At 48.0% G+C, this 22807-nt stretch overlaps 3 protein-coding genes across 3 annotated transcripts; 1 reads left to right on the plus strand and 2 right to left on the minus strand.

Moving 5' to 3' along the window:
• Positions 1-5890: 5890 nt before the first annotated feature.
• On the minus strand, positions 5891-7736 carry FSST1_002427 (Sar family guanine nucleotide exchange factor SEC12; the record flags this gene model as incomplete). The annotated part of the gene is made up of 2 exons (XM_083228416.1): positions 5891-7543; positions 7599-7736. 2 exons carry the CDS (start codon positions 7734-7736, stop codon positions 5891-5893), a joined length of 1791 nt encoding a protein of 596 aa, XP_083092609.1.
• A 3801-nt stretch (positions 7737-11537) lies between these two features.
• Positions 11538-13208, minus strand: FSST1_002428 (bZIP transcription factor; the record flags this gene model as incomplete). The annotated part of the gene is made up of 1 exon (XM_083228418.1): positions 11538-13208. The coding sequence occupies one exon, from the start codon at positions 13206-13208 to the stop codon at positions 11538-11540; it is 1671 nt and encodes a 556-aa protein (XP_083092610.1).
• A 7196-nt stretch (positions 13209-20404) lies between these two features.
• On the plus strand, positions 20405-21413 carry FSST1_002429 (regucalcin; the record flags this gene model as incomplete). Its single annotated transcript, XM_083228419.1, has 2 exons — positions 20405-20828; positions 20932-21413. 2 exons carry the CDS (start codon positions 20405-20407, stop codon positions 21411-21413), a joined length of 906 nt encoding a protein of 301 aa, XP_083092611.1.
• Between the last annotated feature and the right edge of the window lie 1394 nt (positions 21414-22807).

Consider the following 22807-nt stretch of genomic DNA (forward strand, 5'->3'; position numbering starts at 1 on the left):
ACTATGTATTCTATCGTGCTGCATGGAGGGAGAGCGTGTGTTTGATGTGTGGTTGTGTGGTGGGCTGTCACCATGACCTTGGCTCGCGGATCATCCGTCATCTCAGCAGTACATGGTGCGATTTATTGTTTGTCCAGCTTGACAAGGTACTTTTAAGAAAATCACCTTGAAAATGACGAGGTTGAAAAGAAGACGGACAATTGAATTGAGAGTTGACGGTGATTATCAACTAGATCTCTCTCCCTCTCTCTTTCTCACTGTCTCCTCCCCTTGGAGATTCGGCGACGGGGGTCCAGTAAACCGGAACAGGGTTAAGTTAGTAAAAGTCAAGGGGATCTTGGAGTAGTCCCACCTCATCAACGACCTCGACGACACACCGTTCAAAAGATATGTTGCAATCCGAAACATCGATATACATAGATATTAGCCCCTTATTGCCACTGAGAGACGAGATGGGATGCCTCTTGAGAGACAGAGATATAAACATGTATTGTCTGTTGGGACTACAGATATGTGAGGCTATTGCTATGGACGGTTCCTTGGAAACGATGTTGGATGGGTGCGGAGATGCCACGAGGCCCGGGATGTCATCGTCACACATGCGCTCACTCACGCCGGGCAGTGACTGACTGACCGAGAGTGACTGATGGTTAGTTAACATCAGCAAATATGACTTGAATTCTACTATTATCTAGCTTCAATGCTGGTCTAAATATCTTGACTATAAAAAGAATACACATCATGGCACAGCATAGCATATTATATCGCTTCAAATATTAAAACCATGCAAAACATGTTGAATTGACCTTGTATCTTATTTCTTCCCGCCCTTTAGCTTTGTTGGTCCTCACCAGGCAAGTCGATGGTCCTCCATCTTCATCTCCATGTCCCCCTCATCCCTGTCTTTTAGTTCCCCCCTGTACAGATACACGCCCATCGGTGGAGGACCCCGTCCGCTCACACCTTTTCCCCTTTGAGACACGTCTAGGTAGATGGTACATAGACTAAACAACCTGCGCGTGATGGTTAGTTTGAGAGTCTCTTTTTTCTCCGACTGTTGCTTTCGATATGTACAGTTCAATTGCGATGGACTCTGTAGTTCAGTTCTGTCTGTCAACTTGGACAACAGCCTTACAAGCCTCAATTGAAGTATCACAATCGGCAAGACTGACCACAGTTGAATCAGGCCAGGCTGTCTCAATGCCGTCAGTGTCAAACCCCAAATGGCTTGCTTCCCTAGCTGGGCTTAGTGCTAATGCTGCCACCGCATTAGCTTCAGGTCGATTGGACCAGATGAAGAAATCAGGACCCCTTGGTCTCCTCTCGTGCCCTGTCCAGTTAATCTCGTTCCATCGCTGCTACATCTTGATTTTTTTTGTGGTTAAGTATACGATGCACATCATTGATTGATTTTCGTGCCTGCCGGAGTGATGAAACAGAATGGGATTGTTACAGAGGATGGGAATAATGATGTCCATCCATGGGCTATGCCTGATATGCGCAGGGCTATAATTGAGGATAATATAGGTAGAGACGGGTCAGGCTCACTATCTCAGCCCTGTTCAATTCATCCGTCCAATTGAATTGCTCGAGTTACATCTGTCCAGACTTGACCTTTCTCCTCTTATCTTTTCCATTTCTCTCTTTTCAACCCTCGCTTTATTTTATAGTGATACCAATAGGTGCATTGTGTCAGTGTGTTCTCAGTGCCTGTATTTATTAATTACCAGCGAAATAATCACTGAAATCAAGCCTGGATATACCCTGGTTCTGACCTGACCTGGCCTAGCCTTCGCCTTGAAATGGGACCCAGAACGACGGGACTGAAATTGGGATTCTCGATCGTCCCGCTTACGATCCTCAACCGTTAGGTAGTGGCGCATTAGAACTCTATGCAAGTCAGGTCAGGTCAGGTCAGGTCAGATTAGGCCACGGTAGACCATGATCATTCTTGTATGTTCTTGACGCGTGTGTGCTTATCGGACCTGGATATTTATTTAGGGTTTGTTTCATTGCTTCAATTAAATATGCATATCTCATCAGCTTGGCTGTCTCTTTTTTTTTTTCTTTTTTACGGCTGCTGATCAGATAGCCACTACAGCTGTCATCCAATAAATCAAGACGCCCCAGAAACAAGATCTGCTGCAGTTTCTGAGACACGCATTGCCAGGAGTCTACTATTGATTCAAATAGATCCGCACAGTAACAAACATGTCTCTATACAACATGATCAAACGTATTTAATGAAAAAAAATATGATGCACAATCCACAAGTTGTTCATCTACCCTGTATCATTGATCATGGCTCTTGACATGACTCGTTGGGCCTAACCAAGTGCCGTTGATCAACATCCCAGCTTGGAGCAACCAGTAACAAGCCGGTATAGTAGATACTTGTAGGACCTTGTGACAGCCCACTACATACCACTGTAGATACCTATATTGTTTCCCTACGAGACGACGATCCTTTTTAGCTCCCGCAAAAGTGTGGCTGATGAGATCTGACATGGAATCAATCTCCACTCCCTTTCACTCCTCATTCAGTGACTGAATCACTGCAGGTCTTTGATACCTGAAGAAATTGTTTCCCTTTTGTTGGAGATAGGCTTCTCTCTTCCTCTGCCCGCCCTTTGTCTCGCCTTATTGCTCAGCCAAGCCGTGCCCCTGCATTTGTCCAAGACTCTCTCTCATCTTGTGCCGTGCGCTTTGACATTGCATTGGCCACAGCAGGTTTTGTCCTCGTACAGAGGAGAAGACTCGTTCGTGTTTCCCGCGCACTATTTTAGTGAGTATGTTTGGCTCTTGCTCATCTTTGATGATGACAATGTCACAAATAGCCAATACTTATCTCTCGTATTCTACATGTATTAATTACTCTATATAAAATTACTGACTCGTTTGATACCTTTGGTATTTTATACTTTCCTAACTAGGCTTCGGGAATTGCTCCGGTCAAAGTTGGGGTCTTTCCATACGCGGGCGCTGCTTTATTAGCCCGTTCTAGACGACGACGATCCCTTTTTTAAGCTCTTGTCTCCAAATACTGTATCATGTTCTCTCTTTTTTCTTCATTTACACAATCATGGACAAGACAAGATGAAGAGAAAGCATTTGAGGGTAACCGGCCCGGTAGCATCAGATCTTACAGTCAGACTCAAGGCTTAGACAGACCCGAGTTGTTGGTCCAGTTGGGCTCAATGCCGAGACGATCCCATCACGTCAGCCAGACAGCAATTAATGTGGCTGCCTGCCTCTTGGGTCGTATTGCTTCTCTTCTCTTCTCGTCTTCTCGCGTTATGTTATTTTACGTCTGTTGCAACGAAATAGCGGGCAATTTGCATATTATCGACCCGGCTGACCGGGAGCCTGTGGAATGTGGATGGAAATCCAAACAATAATCGCCACTGACAGGGGCATCATTCAGGGGATCAAGGGCCCTTGAACAATGACCCATGTCTGGTGTGTTTTCTTTTCCTCTTTTGTCGTCATGCATCTCTTGTAAAACACATTATCATGATTCGTGCCCATGCTATACCAAGACAATGCTCACGAACTGTACAAGAGAAGACAAAAGAAACAAATAAACTAAAAGCAAGACAAGACAAGACAAGAAAAAACGCTGTCGACGGGTGAGAGTGTCTTGAGAAGAACGAACAAACCTCCTACACGTGTTTATTCTTCGTACTACGTATTTGCTTATTTGTTTAGTTTAGCTGCTGCCACGGTTCAACGCCAACAGAGTGGATCTCGAGGTTCTCTGACAGGGAAGAACCCTGCCTGTAACTCTGGGGCCAGTTCATCCATCAAGCATCGTTTCCCCATATGTTATCCATTTTCAATCTCAATCTCTGTCGTTACCGGTGAAAGGGGATGACAAAGTGTATTAACCAGTCCAAGACATGAATACCCAGAGACGTTATGCGTTGATATCGCCACTCGAGCCATCAAGTTCATGCCTTTACGTCTAGGGTTCGCTTAGATGTATCGTGGAATCGACGACGCTTTGATATCAATCACGGCAACTCTCAAACGTCAACCCGTCATATCCATCTCGCCTCAATCCGGACACGCCACAGCCTTGGCTCAAACCTTGACCTGAGAGACATCAAGTTAGAACACAAAGTTATTCTCCAAACAACCAATAGACCGGCCCAGAATGTCCGGCAGACGGTTGGGACCTGGATCGCCACAGCCAGCCATAAAGTCAACTTCAATTCAAACCAAGGAAAGGCTCGGTTTGGTTGTCTTACAAGGTTTCCCAGTTTTCTGGTTGTTCAAGCCTAGTTCCTGGCCATAGCGTAAACTATCCACGATCGAGTGCTCGTAATATCAGGACTAATAGGTAGCATAAAACTTAACATCCAAGCTTCAGGATACAAAAATAAAGACCCTAAAAGTCCGCTAAACAGCATAAGCTGAGCTACTACTTTCGTCTCTCATGCCTCCAGCGAACAGCTTCTCCGACAAACTGAGGTAGGACTAGTTGTCGTCATCAAGATCATCGTTGGAATGGAATGCGGCAAACCCGTTCACTAGCTTTGTTTGTTCACTCCTGATGAATATCGAATTGCCTAGACTAACTCAAGCGACTTTGAAACTGTGCCGAAACATGTTGCTGTGACAAGCGTTCGTCGGTATGTTTCTGAAACTTGAAGAGCTGATCAATCGCCATGAAGTCTCCATGCCAATGTACTTGTATATCGTCTTACTGGTCTTACTGGGACTCGAAGATGAATGGACTCAAGTTCCCAGAGAAAGTCGAATAGGAAGTTCCTTTCTTACTGGGCGCGGCTTGTGTGGTGAGATAGCTTGTGATAGACAAAGAGACGAGAGAAGACTTAAGGTGCTTATCTCGCCCTAACGACATACAGCAAGTACTATGGCATTGGAAAGGAGAGAAGTCGAATGTTTGGAAAACCTGTTAGTTGGAACATCGTGTAGTTGCACCCTGTCCGTACTGTCCACACTTACTCGAAAGCCGAACCGACTTCTCTTGTTGGACGATAGATGACACAGAAGGGACTTCATCGTTGGAGGCCGATGACAGATGCAAATGCGGTGAGTCCAAGTCGTAAAGCTCAATACGAATGGGCTGACTAGAGAACGATTCAACAGAGGCCCTTTGCTACTTCAACTTCACATCGATCTGTATAAATATACATCCAACACTGACACTTGACTTGTCCTGACCCGTTCCGTTTATGGAAAAGATACACTTGTCATGCTATCAACATTGCAGTGATTAATACCAACAGACCGCATGCATGAAAAGATGAGAACAGTCGCCAGGGTTCAAGAGTTTGTGAATCGTAGACCAACCGCATAGTAGTCTAAAGTGTAAGTATATCGCAATATATCATTGACGTTGTGAAAGAGAAAGGGCAATGATATCAGCAGTTTTACCCGGAAGAGGGTAAAGAACAGCACGTATAGTTCTGAAAGGTCACAAGGCTGCACACCAGAACTTCTGATGTGATGTGATAACCATGTGACTGCTGGGCCAACACACTCAACGCAGCCAACACAGCTGTGTCGACAAGCCAACATAGAATCATTGATTAATTGATGGGGGTGTTCCTCAAAGTCTGATCAACGTATAATCATAACAGGGCTAAGTATTGGCAAATCTACTATCACTTTTATGTGATCACAACCTCACGAGTTGGCAAACATAGACCCAGCAATAGACCATTAAACCAGTATTAAGACATTCAAATACATTATCTTCTTAAAGCGTAACAGGCAGTCGGGCATTGCTAATCGCCCTCAGAAAGGAAGACTCCCTTGTCGTCATCTACAATACGTAAAAGGACAAAACTCTATGATACATACAATACAAATTTCACATGTCGAATCTCGCTCTTCGATAACCAGTGGATGAACGCCGCTCTTAACCAGCAACAGCTCGACCGACGGCACCTGCAATCTCGCCAAACAGAATACCCTTGAAAACAGCCTCGGGCATGGTCTGTGTCCAGGCGCCAGCCTCCTTAAGGCGGGCCTTCCATGCCTGCTTCTGCTCCTCACCCAACTCTTCCCAAGTCTTGCCAGGGCCGTGGACAGAAGGTTCATGGACGTCGAGTTTGAGCTCTGGGACTTGGTCTTCACCGCCGGCTGTTGCAGGAGGGACATTGCCCTCGTATACCACAAGAGTCTCGCCGGTTACTGTTTTGCCAATGTCTCGACCGCCGAGCTTGGCAAGAAACTCGTCAGCGAGGAATGCCGCTGGTGGGTGATCGGGAGCTCGTAGAGAGCCGTGCCATGCAGCGGGAAATATCCTTTGCACACCAAGAATTGGGCGGTTTTGGCCAGACAGTTCCATAATGCCCTGCGCGACAAGAGCCATGAGGAGCGCAAAGATGGCCATGGTGATATGAAGGCCACGAGAAGATACACCACGGGACTTCATGGCTGTGACGTAGCGCGCAGCACGGGGAGGACCCTTCTTGTTACGGGGGGCCTTGTCAACGTGCTTCTTCAGAGCGATACTGTTAACCACAACAGTTTTTTGCAGAGATGTGCTAGCTAGCTTAATGTATTGCTGGCGGAGGTTGTTCTTTGGTGTGACAAAGTGGGAGAATGCCATGGCGGTGATATTAGCGTTTCCGTGGACTTCCTTTAGTGTATGCAAATGCCATAGTTTGGCAAGTAACTCGATTGAGCCGCCCACTGTGTGCTCGAGTGTGTATAGAGTGATGGAGCAATCATGACCCGCAACAGCAATGACGAACTGTGTCTCACCAAGAGAGCCGAATGGTGAAGATGGAGGGCAAAGGTTGGCAACAGCGAATGCAGTTGCAGAAATCTTCCCTGGTATTCTGGCATTGAGGCACAAGCGCGCTTCTGCTTGTGCTAACTTGGGCAATCTGAAAGCCTGTATCACGACTCCGCTTCGCTTAGGAAGGTTGGTCGCAGCCACAAGAAAGCTGGAGCTCAGGTATCGAATCGCTCGGAAAGCTGGTCGCTCACCATGGTCATCCTTCATGATATAGACCTTTCGCGGTTCACTGATCTCCTTGCCATTAATGTCGACAAGCCATAGCTCGTACTTGTAGCAGTATGCGATTTGGAACTCGTTCTCTCCCGTCTGTACGATATCCAAATCCTCAGCCTCTTTCTCGATCTTGAGAACACCGAGCGGCTTGACTGCAGCGCCTGCGGCATCAAAAATCGCCAATTGGGGCTCCTTGCACATCGCCGTAGCTGCAACACCGATCGAGCCCGCAATGCGCAACAGTCGTTGGTATGTATCGGCTTCGGGGTCCTGGAAAAGGGCGGCTCGCGACACTTCTGTGATGTTCGTATCGGGTGTCTTAGCTCCGACCGAAGTACGCAGCTTGGAGGGATCGACACTCAGGGCTCGGAGATGCTCGTTCTTGCCCTTTGCGATGCTCTCGGGGCTGGAGTTGACACCGGCGTAAAGGTATGTGGATTTCCCCTTGCGGGGACCGACTGCAAGGGACATGACACTGTCTTCATCGCGAGAAAGGGTGATCTCTCCGGCCGAGCGAAGTTCCTGCTGGGAAACAGTCTCAAGAACAGTCTAGTTGCTATGTTAGTATACTCTTGTGCGCAAGAAGACATAGAAGTCAACTCACGATTTTGTTACCAACACCAGATCGGCCAGCGCCACCTCCACCGCCTACAACAACTCGAGTCGCATCCTCAGGGTCGAAGTCGATGGCGTAGAGAGGGTAATCGAGTTGAATGCTCGATCGAGGGAAGGATGAAGCCATGATGGCGATGAGGCGATGCCTCTATTTCGTCGCGATTGGAGTATGTACTGAAGAAGAAGGCGACTGCAGTGGATTCAACGTCGTAATGCGCCGAGTCAAGATTGACGTGATGTTGATCGCGGGGCGTTGGTATGGTGTTGAGATGACGCTCGAGGCCAGATGTCGAGCTTGGAGCTTCCTGGTTGGTCAGAAGAGAAGCAGCCACATGTGGCGTCGATCAACTGTGGCGTGACTTACAGACGATCCTCCATAGTGAGTATCAGGGGGTTTCCATGGTAATGAAGCCAGAAGAGAGAGAACAATTTAATTGAATAAATCAGAAGCCTTATTAGTCCTTTACAGCTAATATTCTGGCATAATAGTGACTACGAGTTGGTTGGTTTTGCCTGTGATGTCCCTGAAGCATACCTGCCTGTGTTGTATACGTCAATTCGATCCATACCTGCTCACTTTATCTGGTCTAAATCATTGCACTGAGTGAATATGTTGATCTAGACCACTGTGAAATCACTACATCGATAACACCGATATTGTGTGAGAACCATGTTACTTGGTGAAGGTCGTAGGCAGAAAACCTCACCATCTGGAATCATACCTAGGGGCATCAAGCGACATGAGAACAAACGCTTTTACAACACACGTGGACGAGATAGATAGACGAAATTGCCTCGAATTTTAACAATTAAGCTCAGTTCAGGCGCTGCATACCACATGACGCCATGAGTGATCCTTGCCAATGCCTTATCGCCTACCTATAGCACTCATCAAAATTTGAAATTCATTGGACATTAACTCGGCAAGCCCATGCCACTATAGATACCAAGATGTTCAATCTCTGAAACAATGCTTCCGGACTGGGTGTCGTCTTTTGGAATTTGGGATAGATAATTGATTTGGGATACTCTTATTTCGTTGACGTCTTTTATACTCCCATACGCCGCCATGTAGACATCGGAAGAAAGGACTGAATGATTCGAAAAAACTGCCATAAGCTTGTGCCTAGATAAACTTGGAACAGCGGCTTAGGTTCAGTCCTGGCCAGGCTTGTTATATAGTGTCGATTTGTATAGAAGCCGAGCCTAAGAGAATACGGAAACTCTTCAACGTATTCCGTGTCTCGGACTCAATATGAAGCGGAGCATCAGTATCTGTGGAGTACAGAGATCAACCTGAATACAATATACGAAATTGCGGCAACCCAGAACGGTAAGCAATTCGGATTCTTATCACGATCTTTCCACAATATTACAAGCAGCAAAGATCAATACCTGTCCTCACCACTTGTCAGGCAAACATGACGCCAACCTTCTTATTGAAGAAGGTAAGATCTATTTCAGTTCTCGTACAACCCAAAAGCCCTGGGAACAAGCTACGGAGCAAGCCCAATTGGTTGGCAAATATCACTCGGGATATTAAAGAGGCGTAGAAAAAGCCATCTCGCTACGAGTTATTACCACACCGACGAGAAACAAACAAGAAAACAGACGTCACCACCGCAGGCGTGGCATCTCTTCCTTTTTACGGATGGAGATACGTACATACATTTTTGGTCGAGGTACATTAGCGTTGTTGCCGCATCGCTTCTTTCGGCTGACTGAGGCTATCTTTGCTGCAAGCCATTTTGCGTTGAGGTTCCCTGCATGTATGTAATGCGAATCAAAAGGCACCACAAAAGTGACATGTCAAAACTGCAGGTTATGAAGCAAAGAAGAAACAGAAGAAGAAAGGAATATGTAAGCAAGTCTTGCATAACGAGGCCTCCATTTTCTGTAAATGAGATGATGGTAATTAAAGACGTCTTATAGGTAGGTGAGGTATTTGCACGGGTACCTGGACAATAACCGTATGTGCTTGTCGTTGCCAGGATTGTTAGCCCAGGACGAGGTCTACCTTGCTAAAGTAGATTACATTTTAGATGATCCGACACGCGGGATAGCGCGATCATGAATGTGGGGGAATTAATGCGGGTATTATAGCAAAGAACATCATGGGTGGTAAGAGACAGAGGAACTTGATGAACCAATATCATACACATCTTATGATGTGCTACACAGTCTACACAGTAGACAAGTCTCTGTCTACCCATCGCAATTTACCTGTCGTATTACAGAGTGGATCGGGATTATTCAGGATTTGCTAGTTAGGTAGTTAGCATTGGGCATTAACAAAGTGATATTCGACCTTGATCCATCCTATAGCTGCCCAATTCCTCTATACGTATAACCCCTGCTTGTACAAGTGTGATCTAATGTGAATCACCATCCATTCGGCCATCTATGTAACTCCATCTCCGGTCATGCACACAATATGATAGAACAGGAAACTAATGTACCCTAGCCGCTAGCCGCCCATCCCATTCCATCTCTCACTTTCAAAAAGTGACTGTACGTACATGCTCATGGTAATGTACAGTTACTTACTGCTGCCACCCCTTCCTAATCCCAGAAAAAGCCGAGATTGAAGGATGTGACAGCTTAAGCAAGTAACAAACCATCTTGTAACACGACGAATGCATTGAAGCACATGCATATGTATGTTATATGCAAGTGAATACTCTACCTACATACACACGCACATGCCTTTTTGCTGTTGCAACTGTAATTGCTGTACACTGTGGCAAAATCCCTGTTCCTGGACCTGTTCCCGTTGGTTCAACTGCCGCTAAGGTCGGTGCATGCAGCAATCGTCACAGACATAAACAGCGCGTCTGCATGAGGCGATTTCGCTCATGGCCACATCCTCGGACGAGGCGAGTAGAGACCGGCAGCAGCAGGGACAACAAAATGTGAATACCAGGTGCTTCGAACACGTCAGCTTCGTCCGAAAGTCATCTTGGTAGGCCTAATCTGTCAGATATGTGGCAGGTAGTTAGTTTTCTCTCTTTATACGACTCATCACTTATTGAAGCAAATGCCTCACTGAAACTGTGCCGTGTATCACCTGTAGATTCATTTGCCAGGGCAAAATATTCAGGGGGTAATTAACAAGAAACGCCTTTTGTATAGACTATTATCATTGAATGCTGTCCGCTCTATGCTGCAGTATACTATTATAACTCGAGCGCTTTTCAATCCGCCGCAAAAACCAGGGTATCAGGTAGTACAAGCGAAAGGGGTAAACGACATTCTGCCATGCGATGAAATTGAAGCCCAATGGCCGAGAGAACTCCGGTTTGTCCCAGACAACTTTTTCAAACAACAAATACATATATGGGTAGCTGATTCACAATTCCAATTTCGTATCAACAGGTTGCCAACAATAAAATACAAATGTAAAGATGATGAATAAACATGAGTGAAGTTTGGATAGGTTAATGATACCATCAGAGATATCTGTCATGTGAAAATGCTGCATGCTGGTGTACAGACTGAACCATCGTCTCCACGACAATGTACTGTTGATAAGAGCAAAAGGATCCAGGGGTATCTGATTGCAGAAGGGAGGGACCAGCCGCGAATTGCCAAAGCAAGTGCTGAGAATGGGAATGAAAGCATGTCTGCAATAAAAGATACAAGCCTTTGACCACCGCTGCTATAACAAGGGGCACTATGCACGCAAAACGATTCAACGCAAGCAGTAAAATATGCAGCCAAACAAGAAAAGAGAAATGAAGCAATACAGAGTTACAAATTGCAATAAATTCGTTGGTCGCCCAACAGATGCGTCTTAGAGTTCCACCCGCTAGTCTGCAAATCCAAATCCAAACATAAAACCTGAACTGCTGCGATATTATATATATAGGTATCCCAGTTGCAAAGTGTAAACGCAAGCTTGCAAATCTCAATATCGAAAATGGCAGCATCAAGGTCTGCGATGCGTGTCTCTTGTTGCCCAGCCAGTTTCCTGTGCTCGAGGCTGAACAGGAACCCACTGTCCTGTTCGCATATCCTGCTCCTGCACACCTGATCCAGGAGGTGGACCAATGGGTCGACCTTCCATTCTCAATGGTGGCAGCCTTTCGCTATTGGCGGAGGATGCTGCCGATGATGGTCGTGATGGTGCACCGTAACCTGGCATGGGCATCGGTGGCAATTGGCTGGGAGATGCGCTCGGGTGTCCGCTCGTGACGCTCGCAGGAGAATACGGAGGAAGTGAGTACTCGGGATGATCGTCGGTTCGGCGGCGCTGGTTTGGCCTTTCGTTTGACATTCCTTCTCCACCATAACCCATGTGCCCCGAGACCATGGACCCAGTCTCTGCGTACGAGTTGCTCGTTGAAAAGGTGGGACTCGGGGGTCCTCCAGCAAGACCACTTATTGATGGTGTTTGCCCAACAATGTCCCGTAAGCGATTGCGGTCGTCGCGGTAAAAGTCTCGCTGCTGCGTCAACTCGTCAATCCTGATTTCCATCATCCGTCTCTCATCCCGAAGCTCTTGCAATTGTTTTGAGTTTTCCTCCTGCATAATCTTCTTTTTCCTTCGATGTCTCGTTGAAGCCACGGCATTTCGTTGTCTCTTTTCGTCTGCTTTTTTAGACGCATGAGAAAAGTCCATATGAACGGGTATAGGTGTTTCGTTTCCAGGAAGTGTCATAAAGGCTTGTTGTCCTTCCACGCCAAAGAGAGATCCACCTGTGCCTTGTCTTCGTAGTGTTTCCGACCAGTGTGTGGTATTGTCGTTTTGGGGTCCAGGGCTAGGGAATGGTCGACCAGCTTGCAGATTAGGAGAATATGAAGTTTGATGGTGTGGCGGAGGCGGTTGCTGGCGACTTGACATATGGCTTGGAGGCAAACCAGAATGAGGAGCTTGTAATCCGGGAGAAGACATCGGCCCCTGGGTATGCAACCTACCAGAGTCCGACAGTGTAGAGGGAGGACCGGCTGGCATTCCGGATAGATGATGCATAGTCGGGTAGTGAGGTCTGTTGTCTTCAGCTGCCATTTCCTCGTAGGGTCGTTTGCCATGCAAAGATGAAGGTTGGCGAGCGTCTGATTCGCGAGACGGGACGTGACTGACACTTATGGCTCGGGGATGTTGCGTCGGGCTAGCTCTTTGTCTGGCATTGCCAACTGAAGGAAAAGGATACCCTGTTACAGGTGAGTTGCGTCCTGAGGTAGGGGCCCCAAGAGGTGTCAATGACCCTATGGGTGTACCTGGAAGAGAAACCGATGCATTTTGCCCGTGTGGGAACGATCTTGTCGCATGGAAGGGTCCAGGTAACGAGCCGGGTGTTTGGGGGTGCATCGCAGAGTCAGAATGACGAGAGGCTGAATGCATAGGACCGTTGCCTCCAGAAGGTGATGGCCGAGGCTCTAAAGGGTTGAGGATGTTGTGGACGTCCAGAGTCTTTTGAGGGATCTGCTGCATTCGTTCCTCGCCATTGCTGTATGGGGTATTGCTCCCATCGTGGCGTACATCGCGATCACCAATATGTGCGTGCCGAGTCGAGGTGGGTGAAACTAGACCTTCTCCCATGGGAGACCTCGAAGAGCGGCCTGGCGCATGTTGAGATGCAGGCTCAGTATGCGACATTGAGGGACCGCTTGTGCTCACCTGGCCACGAGGGCCAGTGCATGGATCTTGCTCGAACTTAGCTATGGATGGTAGTTTGTTATCCTGACTAGCAGTCGCTTTCGTTTGAGGGAAGTCTCGGCAAGGCCAGGTTGGTGTCGACGGTGTAAGTGGTGAGTTAGGAGATGCACCCGTCGAGTCTGTCGCGGCAGAACCTGGTCTGCTCAGAGAAGTTTGCGCCTGCGACCACAGGCTTGTCGATGGAATAGCCAGATTGACTATGGTTACTGCGGACTAGATGGGAAGATAACCCACAGTCCTGGCTTGAAATAAAAGGGTTGAGGGATAGATCAGGTAAGTCGTATTGACTGCGACCGAAGCAACAACCTTGCCCTTTATAATCAAGCAATTGAAATAACTCGGGAGTTTTCGATGTATTATCGATTGTTGAACAGAAACTAGTGTTCCAACTAGATTGTGATCAAACAAATCAGAGTGCGAAGTTCAGGGCAGTTATTATAAGTGAACTTGAGAGCATGCAACTTGACTCAATCTGAGAGAAATTGAGAATGAAGCTGAACCACGCAAGTGTGGCCGTGAAAGAAGACTGACGGCAGGGTTATATGAACGAATGTGCAGGCCAGCCAGCAAATCATAGACTTGAGAAGCAAGCTCCCACTCTGAATGGCTAATAATGCCTGGCTATGATGAAGCCAAGTTCTCAAGCTATCGTTCCGCCTCGCAACTCAATTACTGGCTCTGCTATGCCTGGGTCCCACGTCACTTTCGTTGAAGAGGGATCTCGGCTTGTTGAGATGTAGTACAAAGAGCTGGAAGGTGTAGGCGCAATTTGTGGCTTTGGCTTTGATGGTGCCTTGTCGATGGGTGGGAAGGCTGATGGGAAGTTGTATAGCCAAGTACCAAAAGGCGGCAACAGAGCGAGGGAGGAAGAAGAGTGACAAAGATGAAAGAAGAGCAAAAAGTTCAGGCACAGGAACGGTCTGGTGATGTAAGATGTATGGTCGGCACCACCAACGAGAAAATATCTAGAAGCGAGTCTGTCGTAGATGGGGCTACTGGCCACACTGTGTGGTATTCTTTATTTGCTCTGGTACGAACATGCGAGCCTTGAGCTGGCCCTGGTAGTACGGCGGCCTGCCCTTATCAAGCCCCAGAGCTGGTCTGGTCATCTAAAGACCAAGTTCCACAGTTACCTTTAGCGAAAGAAGCCGTGGTTAGTTCTCAGACTAAGCTGGGGTTGAGAGCTAGGACCCAACAACGAACAAGCTCTGCTCGAGGTGATGAGATGAATGGGTCATAGTGCCGGGGAGCGTTTTGAACAGGGGTCGTGAAGACTGAATGCAGACGCATGTACGGATACAAGCCAGGTCACTGAGATACCCCTGCTCTGTAAACTTCGTAGCCAAGTCCAGCAAGGCTTAGAAGACTGGGGTGTGCTAACGAACGGGGAGCTGCCGGTAGCTTCGCCTTTCATGGCAATTTTTTCCCTTCGTTTCTCTTTGCTTTGCGCGGTCGGTGTGCTTCCCATACAGGTTTCTTTCCATGCCGAGTACTTGACGATTTCTACTGCCCCTATTTGATAAAACAACAAGAAATCGACGACCCGTTTGTAGTCCAAGTTCAAGTCGCCACGAAGCAATGGGCGGAATGGGAAGCATGCGAGGCCACCAGGTCCGCAAAGAAGCAGGCCTCAGTCAACAAAGTTGTGGGATGCCGTGCAGCGTGTCCAAAGCTAAACTAAGCTCGACACCGCCCATCATTCGACTAGCTTAGAAGCTGGCGGGCTGGCGGGCTAGTACCCAGGCATCCGGAGCCTAAGGGAAGCTAGAGCGGTCAACGGGAATGCCATGTGTACGTATCCGCAGTAATATGTACGGCAGCCGTGGGCACGGTTGTACCACGATCAGTTCAATGCATCGCTCCCGCGCAAGATCAAGCGCGGCCCGTCTCGCCCAAGCCCAAGCCCAAGCGTCATACAACACACTCAGTACGTATCTCACTCATATGTCCTCGATCGAGTTGCAGATGCTAACAGGCGCACCGGCCGTTCAGTGAACGACGGGAGCGCAAGGACTTTCGTTGTAGTTTGAGAGAGACGCGAGGTGGGCCGGGCCATTGAATCTGGTGTAAGTGAGCAAAGGACAAAGCATTTGCCAAGCCAGAGATAGAGGCGGTAACGCAAATACAAAAAGCAATAACAAAACGGTTTGAGGAAAAGAGAAAAGAGGCAACAAGCAACCTCCATACCGCTATGGTAAGCTAGGTACCTCTAGTGCTGTACCTGTACTTCAGGGCAACGTGCTAGAGGAACGTGGAAGGGAGCTGAGATGGGACAAAGAAACAAAAGATCGTCGTAGTGCCCCGTGTCCGTGGTTTTGGGTGGTGCGGACCTTGGTCTAGCTGATCCTGGCTAGTCGCTACAAGGTCTTGCTTGCTTGTTTGCTTGCTTGCTTGCTTGGTTCCTTGAGTAGCGGTTGATTGCGTACTAATTATCTGGTGCAACATTAGTTGATGTATTTTCTTTTCTTTTTTTCTCATATTCTCTCTTTCATTAGTAAGAATATGAACTACAGTTCGTTGGTAGTTCACGCTGACGTGGGAAAGGGTTGTAGGCCTCGAACAGGCCACCAATTCGAATCTCACTTACAAGCAGTGTCGTTCATGATGACATGGCATTGCATTTGGACTTGCCCACCAAAAGCGGAAAAAACCAGGGCCATGAATCCGCATGAGACAAGACAGCACTCACTTGCATTGTCTTGCCCCGAGGTGGGTGGGTGAGACCCCAAAAGAGACGTTGGAAACCAAGGTAGGGATAGGTAGGGCAGGGCTGCAGGATGAAGAAGGACAGAGTTTGTTTATATTTACCCCTAGAGTGTGGGCGTGACATTTTACTTTGTTACATGTTGATTGTGGTGATGCTGGAGATTGACACTGCAGGAGGATCAGAATTAAGATATGGGAAGAAAAGGAGAAAACAATAGAAATCATGAGGCAGATTCTGTGAGGGTGTCTTCTGAGATACCTTAGGCAGCCACCGATCACAGTAGCTACTTCCCAGGCAAGAGCTACTGGAGAACATAAACAACAGGCAGGAGCTGTCAAATGCAGCAATTCAAATTTCACCATCATCCACTTTATCCATATCCAATACCCAAAACTCTACTCTGTACATTCGAGCGTCAAATAACAATATCGTCAGACGTCAATCTTGTTGGCACCCTAGTCAACCCTTTGACTTTTCTCTAGACCAAACTTCCACATAATTCGCGCCACGACACGCCACGCACGCGGAAGGGACCTGACTTACCCGTTGTTGACCATTTCCACGATAAATATTGCTAGCTCTCAATTGCTGGCATCGCCAAGACTGGTCGCTGTACCCACGAGTTCCGCTCAGAGAATTTATCTACGTGCTCAGTGACCATTGCGTTACTTTTCTCACTAAAATGTAACTATAACCTCCTCAAACTTCCTGCAAAACACATCAGCTAATGAGAAAACACAGAAGAATTGATATATGACTGTTTGCCATACTTTGCTTCTCGATCTTAGTTTCCGACAAAAACCCCTGGCGCGGTGATATACGGTACCTTGGCCGAGGGGTGTGGGTGCATCGGACGACAGCAACTCTGACGGGTGATGGTGAATTGCATGACCAGGGGCTTCTACCGGGGAAGGGACCCTGGTTACCTGGTTAAGAGCTGCAAGGCCCACCCGGGCAGATGCAGCCATCCATGACAGTTGTCTCTAGTGGGGAGACCAATCTGCATTGCGTCGAATGCCGGGTTTGTGACTGGCACACTGGCTGGCACAAGCGCCTGTACCGGGGAAGTGGTTGGAGGCTAGCAAGCTTTCACACGATCAAACGCGACATTGCGTACCTGTCGATAATGTCACGCGCAGAGCATGCAGACCAGATCCTACGGCACTATCTTGTAGGTAAACGCAAGCTATCACTACCCGCCATTTATGGCTTGCTCTTTCAGCACTGCCGCGGCGAACAAACTTATGGATCATCACACGAGTTGAATGAATGGCCACAGACCGAACCATAAGGGTTTTCTCTCCATCACATCAAAGCCATAATGACGACAAAAGAACAAAAGCAAACAATCGAAATTGTCGACATGGCGGTTTCTAATCTTAGATTAGCAATGTGCGGCCGCTTTTAAGAGTCCAGGGATGATGTGACATGGCTGTGACTGTTAATGGGCGACTCATCATAAGTCTCGCAGGAAATGAATTCACTAGAAAAGCGAAATGAGGTGGATCAAAGCCACCAAATCTTCAACGACGGGTGGCTTGAACCGTTATCACATCACGCCGTGCCGCAATTGTCTTATTTGACGGCACGTTGCGGCGCTGAACACCGCGGGACGAGGCGTTTTATTAGGACACAATGGCGTTTCTACGAGGCAAATGATCCGACTTGTTCCTTCAACTTGGTCATTACTGGTGTTTCATTGGACCCCAGGTGCATAATCCAACTTTAGCCATGATGCCGATGGCGGAAGGGCTCCGGGTTTTGAATACAATATCATGTCTCATCAATTTTTTCTAATTTCAGAGACCGGCACATACAATCAAACACAAGAAATGAATTTGTGAGGTGGCGGTCTCGGCAGTGTGGGGGTAGGATTGCTGATGATCCCTCTACGTTTTTCGGGGATTGATAATTCCTGCACAGTTACATTTATGCCAACACTTACACCACGTTGTTGCTTATGTTTAGTCTTTTGAGACAGCACCTCTACACAAAATTTGCAAGGGCAATTCAAGCTACGAGGCTGAAACAAGTTGCTGTGACGCTACTAGGGTCGGGTTCTTTTCTTTTTCTTTATAACCTTCTCTTTCAGCTCGAAATAGCTGTCAATTATGCAGTGATATAAGGCATCCCATGTTATATTGTCCCCATCCTTTGCCGGCCCGTCCCTAGTTATCGAATTCTTATTGGCTTTTCTGCCCGCTCATTCATGAAAGCTAATATCGCCGTCTTAATTAGATCCATATTATAAATTAGCCGCTGTTGACGAACTTGTCGCTGTCAAGAAGCTCGATGGTGTTGTCCTCGCTTTACTGTCGCGTCACGTCACCTACACCCAATGGTACCCTACACTCGAACGTGGCCTTGCATATGCTGGGAGTCTAAGTCACTTGCGTGGACAAGGGTGTACACAGAGACGCTCAAATAGCTGTCGAGTTATGGCCTCTTTAAAATTCGGCTCAGCCTCGACAATTACCCCCGGTCTAGCAGTGGTGATCATGGGTCTCGACGGCTCCCGTGACCATGAGCGGTCAGGGAAAACAGCCAAGGGTCCGAGCCAGGTCAAACACGGCCGGCCAGCTAATCAACGGGCATCTGTAACTATGGCATGCATTGCGTCCTGCAACTAATTTACCCTGCCATGCCTTTTGTTGTGGTGGTCCGGGATGTGCTGGCAGCGTGGTATTTCCTGAATCTTTCAGCCCACAATCAATTAGTCACAGTCACGGAGCCGAGGCCTAGACACTCTAGACCCTTCATGGAGAAGTGCAGCTTGGGCCTGGTTCATGCAGGAGCCCATTGCTGCATCTACACGTACATACGGATACATAGACATGCAGCAGCACAGCACTGATGCATTGATGCAACCATCGACCAACGGCTGACATGGGCGCCTCAAAACTAGTGAATGCAGCAACGGTGTTGGTCGACACCTGTCACCCAACGGTGCCGTGTCCGCTTCACCCTTTCCAGACAGTGCAGCATCACTGCTGCCACAAGGTAGAGCGGTGTGGGTGTATGTGTGTCTCTTTGCATACGTTTCGACCGGTCAAGAGATGTGTGGGAACTGCGGGTTGAGCTGTCTTTTGATGCGTTGTCCTCCCGCGCTACAGTTCATTGCCATGAAGGTGGTGTTGCTGCCCGATGACGACCTAATCATTGATGGCTAGGAGAATGATTCGAAAGGTTCACCATTGAATGTTGTTGAACTGAGTGTTTTTTTCGCAGTCGCTTCGCGTCCCCCCTTGGTAGACCTATGGTCAATTGGAGAGAGAGCATAATTGACAGTTGGATTGTCGGGAGCATTTACCTTGACGAATCGTGACCCACCTCAGGATCTGATAAAGCTGGGAAACGTTTCATGGCCATGGGGATGAGTCTCGATGTTCATACAAGAAAAAGTTCAAGATTGAGTAACCCAAGAAAGAACGCACGCACGTGGGGGGCTAGCCAAAATGATCTTCCCCCACGCAGTGAGGTTACAATGTCGCTTGTGGGCAGTGATACGTAGTACGTATTACCGACTGGCAAACAAAGGCAGGTCATGGCTTCATGATACAGTACAAGGACTCTCTCGATCTGAAGGACATTTTCCAATATATGTATGAGCGCGGCAATGGCAGCCGTGTTAGATGCTAGACACAATGGCGTCTAAATGCGCAAACCATGCGTGCGTACTGCAGCTGTGGTTGAGACCCAACTGAACTGGCGCAAGCGCGCAAAGAGATTACGCACAAGACATTTGAGTGCGGCCATCCAATAATATCTCTTGCGGTACTTAGTTGGTCCCGACAGTTTGGGCCACTGCTTCACAAGGCGAGATCGACTGTTACAGCTTGTTGGTCAGAGAACGCCACAGCAAGCCAACATGATGGTCGGACCACTTGATGGCCACCAAATCCTAGTGACATCTCCTTGCATTGCTACACCAGGGAAGAATATAAAGCAAGCATTTGCATTAGAGGAGTACAGAAAATGCAGTACTACGCCTCCGAGTTTCTATGTGTATCGCCTACACCAAGCCTTACGGCTATGATGAAGAACCGGGTTATAGGCCCGGCGGCCCCGGGATCGGATCGGAGCATGTGCCATCATCTCCGGACCGAACCGGACAAGTTGGCCAAACGTGAATTTAGCCATCAGTGATACTGCAATTATCCATTGCATTTTCTTCCCGTTTCCACGCTTTTATAGCATATCTTCAGCTTTCAATTCACACGGCCGAACACTTTATGCTGTGTTTTGCAGCAAAACTCCCCCACTCTCGATCTCTATCTGTTGACCCGCCTTGCCCCTCATACATCAAAGAGTCAGTCCATATCATAGACCTCAACCCCGCTATTCATCATAGCTGTTGCGTTGATCTCTGTGCTCTTTCAACTCAAACGTATACCTGCATAACTACATAACGCCAGGCTCAATTATCACAATGGGCGCCGACATTCAACAATGGACGATAGAGAAGCCTTGGCTTGAGACGCATTGTCTCTTGGGTGAAGGACCCTTCTTCGAGAAGTCTACCGACACTTTGCGTTTTGTCGACATTCGTAACAAGCGATTGCATTATGTCAAGGTCGCCGAGGGCCCTTCATCTCTCAGAACAGTTCAGCTGGATGTATGTCCTACTGTCACGGCCAACATTGCTGGCGTCGACCCACAAGAGCGAATCGCTCTGGGCGTCAAGTATGGATTGGCGATCTTTGATGTCAAGAAGGAGACATATGAACTCATCCAACCATTCGGGGAGCCGGCGAATGAGCGTCTACGTAGTAACGACGGCGGCGTGGACCCTCTCGGCCGGTTCTGGCTCGGAACCATGACAGACTTTGGTCTTGGACCCTTCAAACCTGAAGGTACGCTACTCTACCCCGGTGTCCTCGTCAAGTAACAGCCGCATGGGCCTCTTATTTTCCTTTCCCTTGACAAACCTCTACAGCTTCTAACATGATAATCCAGGAGCGGTTTATCTTATGGATTCCAAGTCGCGGGAGGTGAAGCTTCCCGATATGACGATTCCTAACACGCCAGGTTGGTCTCCGGATGGGAAAACACTATATGTTACACATTCAAGTGCCAGGGAGATCTTTGCATTCGACTTCGATACTGGATCCGGAGAGATCTCCAACAAGCGTGTCTTCTATACCCATAATGGCTCAGGTGAGCCGGACGGTTTCCGAGTAGATGTTGATGGCTTCATTTGGCACGCCGTCTACGGAGAGGGGCGCGTGATTCGGATCGACCCCAAGACGGCTGAGATTGTAGGCGAGGTCAAAGTGCCGACAAAGAACACGACCTGTGTGCAATTCGTCGGCACTGAACTCGTCATCACAACCGCCGAGGATGACGAGGGCGAGGGAACGAGTCGCGAGTATGGTGGACATGTGTTCAAGGTTGACGTTGGCATCCAGGGTCTGGAGCTTCACGAGTTCAAGCTATGAGTCTCGACAATGACCGTCGCTTGTGTCGACTCGACTATGCGCGCTGAGCGGCAAAAGCACAGACCTCGTTAGAGTTGAGGTTTGTCATTGAGTCGTGGAGGCTTGAATAACAATTACCCAATCAAGTTGATTACCCCCGACTTCTCTTGTTCTCTTTCCCTTCTTTATGTTGACAGGGCCCGGAACCCCTGGAGCGGACCATGCCCCGTCGGCTGGGTCGTTCCATGATACCTTGTTTGTTTGCTCGAATGCTACACAGTGTTTGCCTGTTCCACGCCATGCTCATGTTTGTCCACAATCCATGGAGCACATCCGAGTCATCTTGACACATCTTGGCCACAGCTTGAGACATTGTCGTCTTCCATGGTGTTGGAATTCCCAGCAAAGCATCTAGAGCGTCACCTGAACAGCAGTTCTCGTAAACCATTTCAACTGCCGACCAAGATCCACAAACTTCCACAAGCGTGTTCCTTACCGACGCGCTTGTTAAATACATGACTCATGTTCATATTCAAACAACACGGGCTTGTTTACCCTTAGACTACACCGCTGTCAAAAGCCTTGACCGCTCTCGAAATCTGGCGCCTTTCTTGATCGGAACTTTTCTTCAGACTCGCCTGTTGTTACGTGCATAAGAACGCTATATTCGATGGCTCATACTATAACAGGCAAGGGACCCCCTGGTGACCGGTACAGATGCAAGTTTGAGAATTCGATGCTAGTCCTGTGTCTGTGCCTTTGACGGCTGCATTCATACCGAGCGAGAGTCTGCATTGCATGAGGCTGGGTTTTTCGTTTCCAGGCTCCTTCACAGCAAGTCGGAACAATGAAGGGGGTTTTCACCGACAAGTCAAACTCAGGATCCCTTTCCTTCTCACCGCTTCAATTGAGACTGGACCCCTAGAATATTTAGTCGCTGGAATCTTTTGGCACTGACACATATGGAAATACCCTCTCCGTACAGTTGTCTTCCCTACCCTTTACCCTGTCTGCGCGTTCATATGACGAACATCGCTTCACCCCTACCTACCTCAAAGTGAGATCATATTGCTTCCCGACATTTCGTGTAGGTCCCTAGTTGGCTAAACAAGCAACATCCCATCTTGGAACACCCTCGTCAAAAATGAGGGCGTCGATCCTGTTCTGGGTTACACCCTGCTCGCCTCACTTATACCACAGCAACAGTGCTGCACTTTTGCTCCCTAGGGGTTCTCTCAATCACGTCAGGAATAATTAATGATGAACCACGCCAGCCCTACATGCATACACTACATAGTATAAAACTCAGTCCGAGAGAGAAGAGAAGCAAAAAAGAGACAAGGGGTCGTTCATCACCCCCCTTGTCACCGCTCCTCAAACTAAGAGGATTCCTTTTTTTTTTTCCTTCCTTTTTT

Source organism: Fusarium sambucinum, chromosome IV, assembly GCF_050947815.1.
Source record: "Fusarium sambucinum isolate potato_lamoka chromosome IV, whole genome shotgun sequence".
NCBI lineage: Eukaryota > Fungi > Ascomycota > Sordariomycetes > Hypocreales > Nectriaceae > Fusarium > Fusarium sambucinum.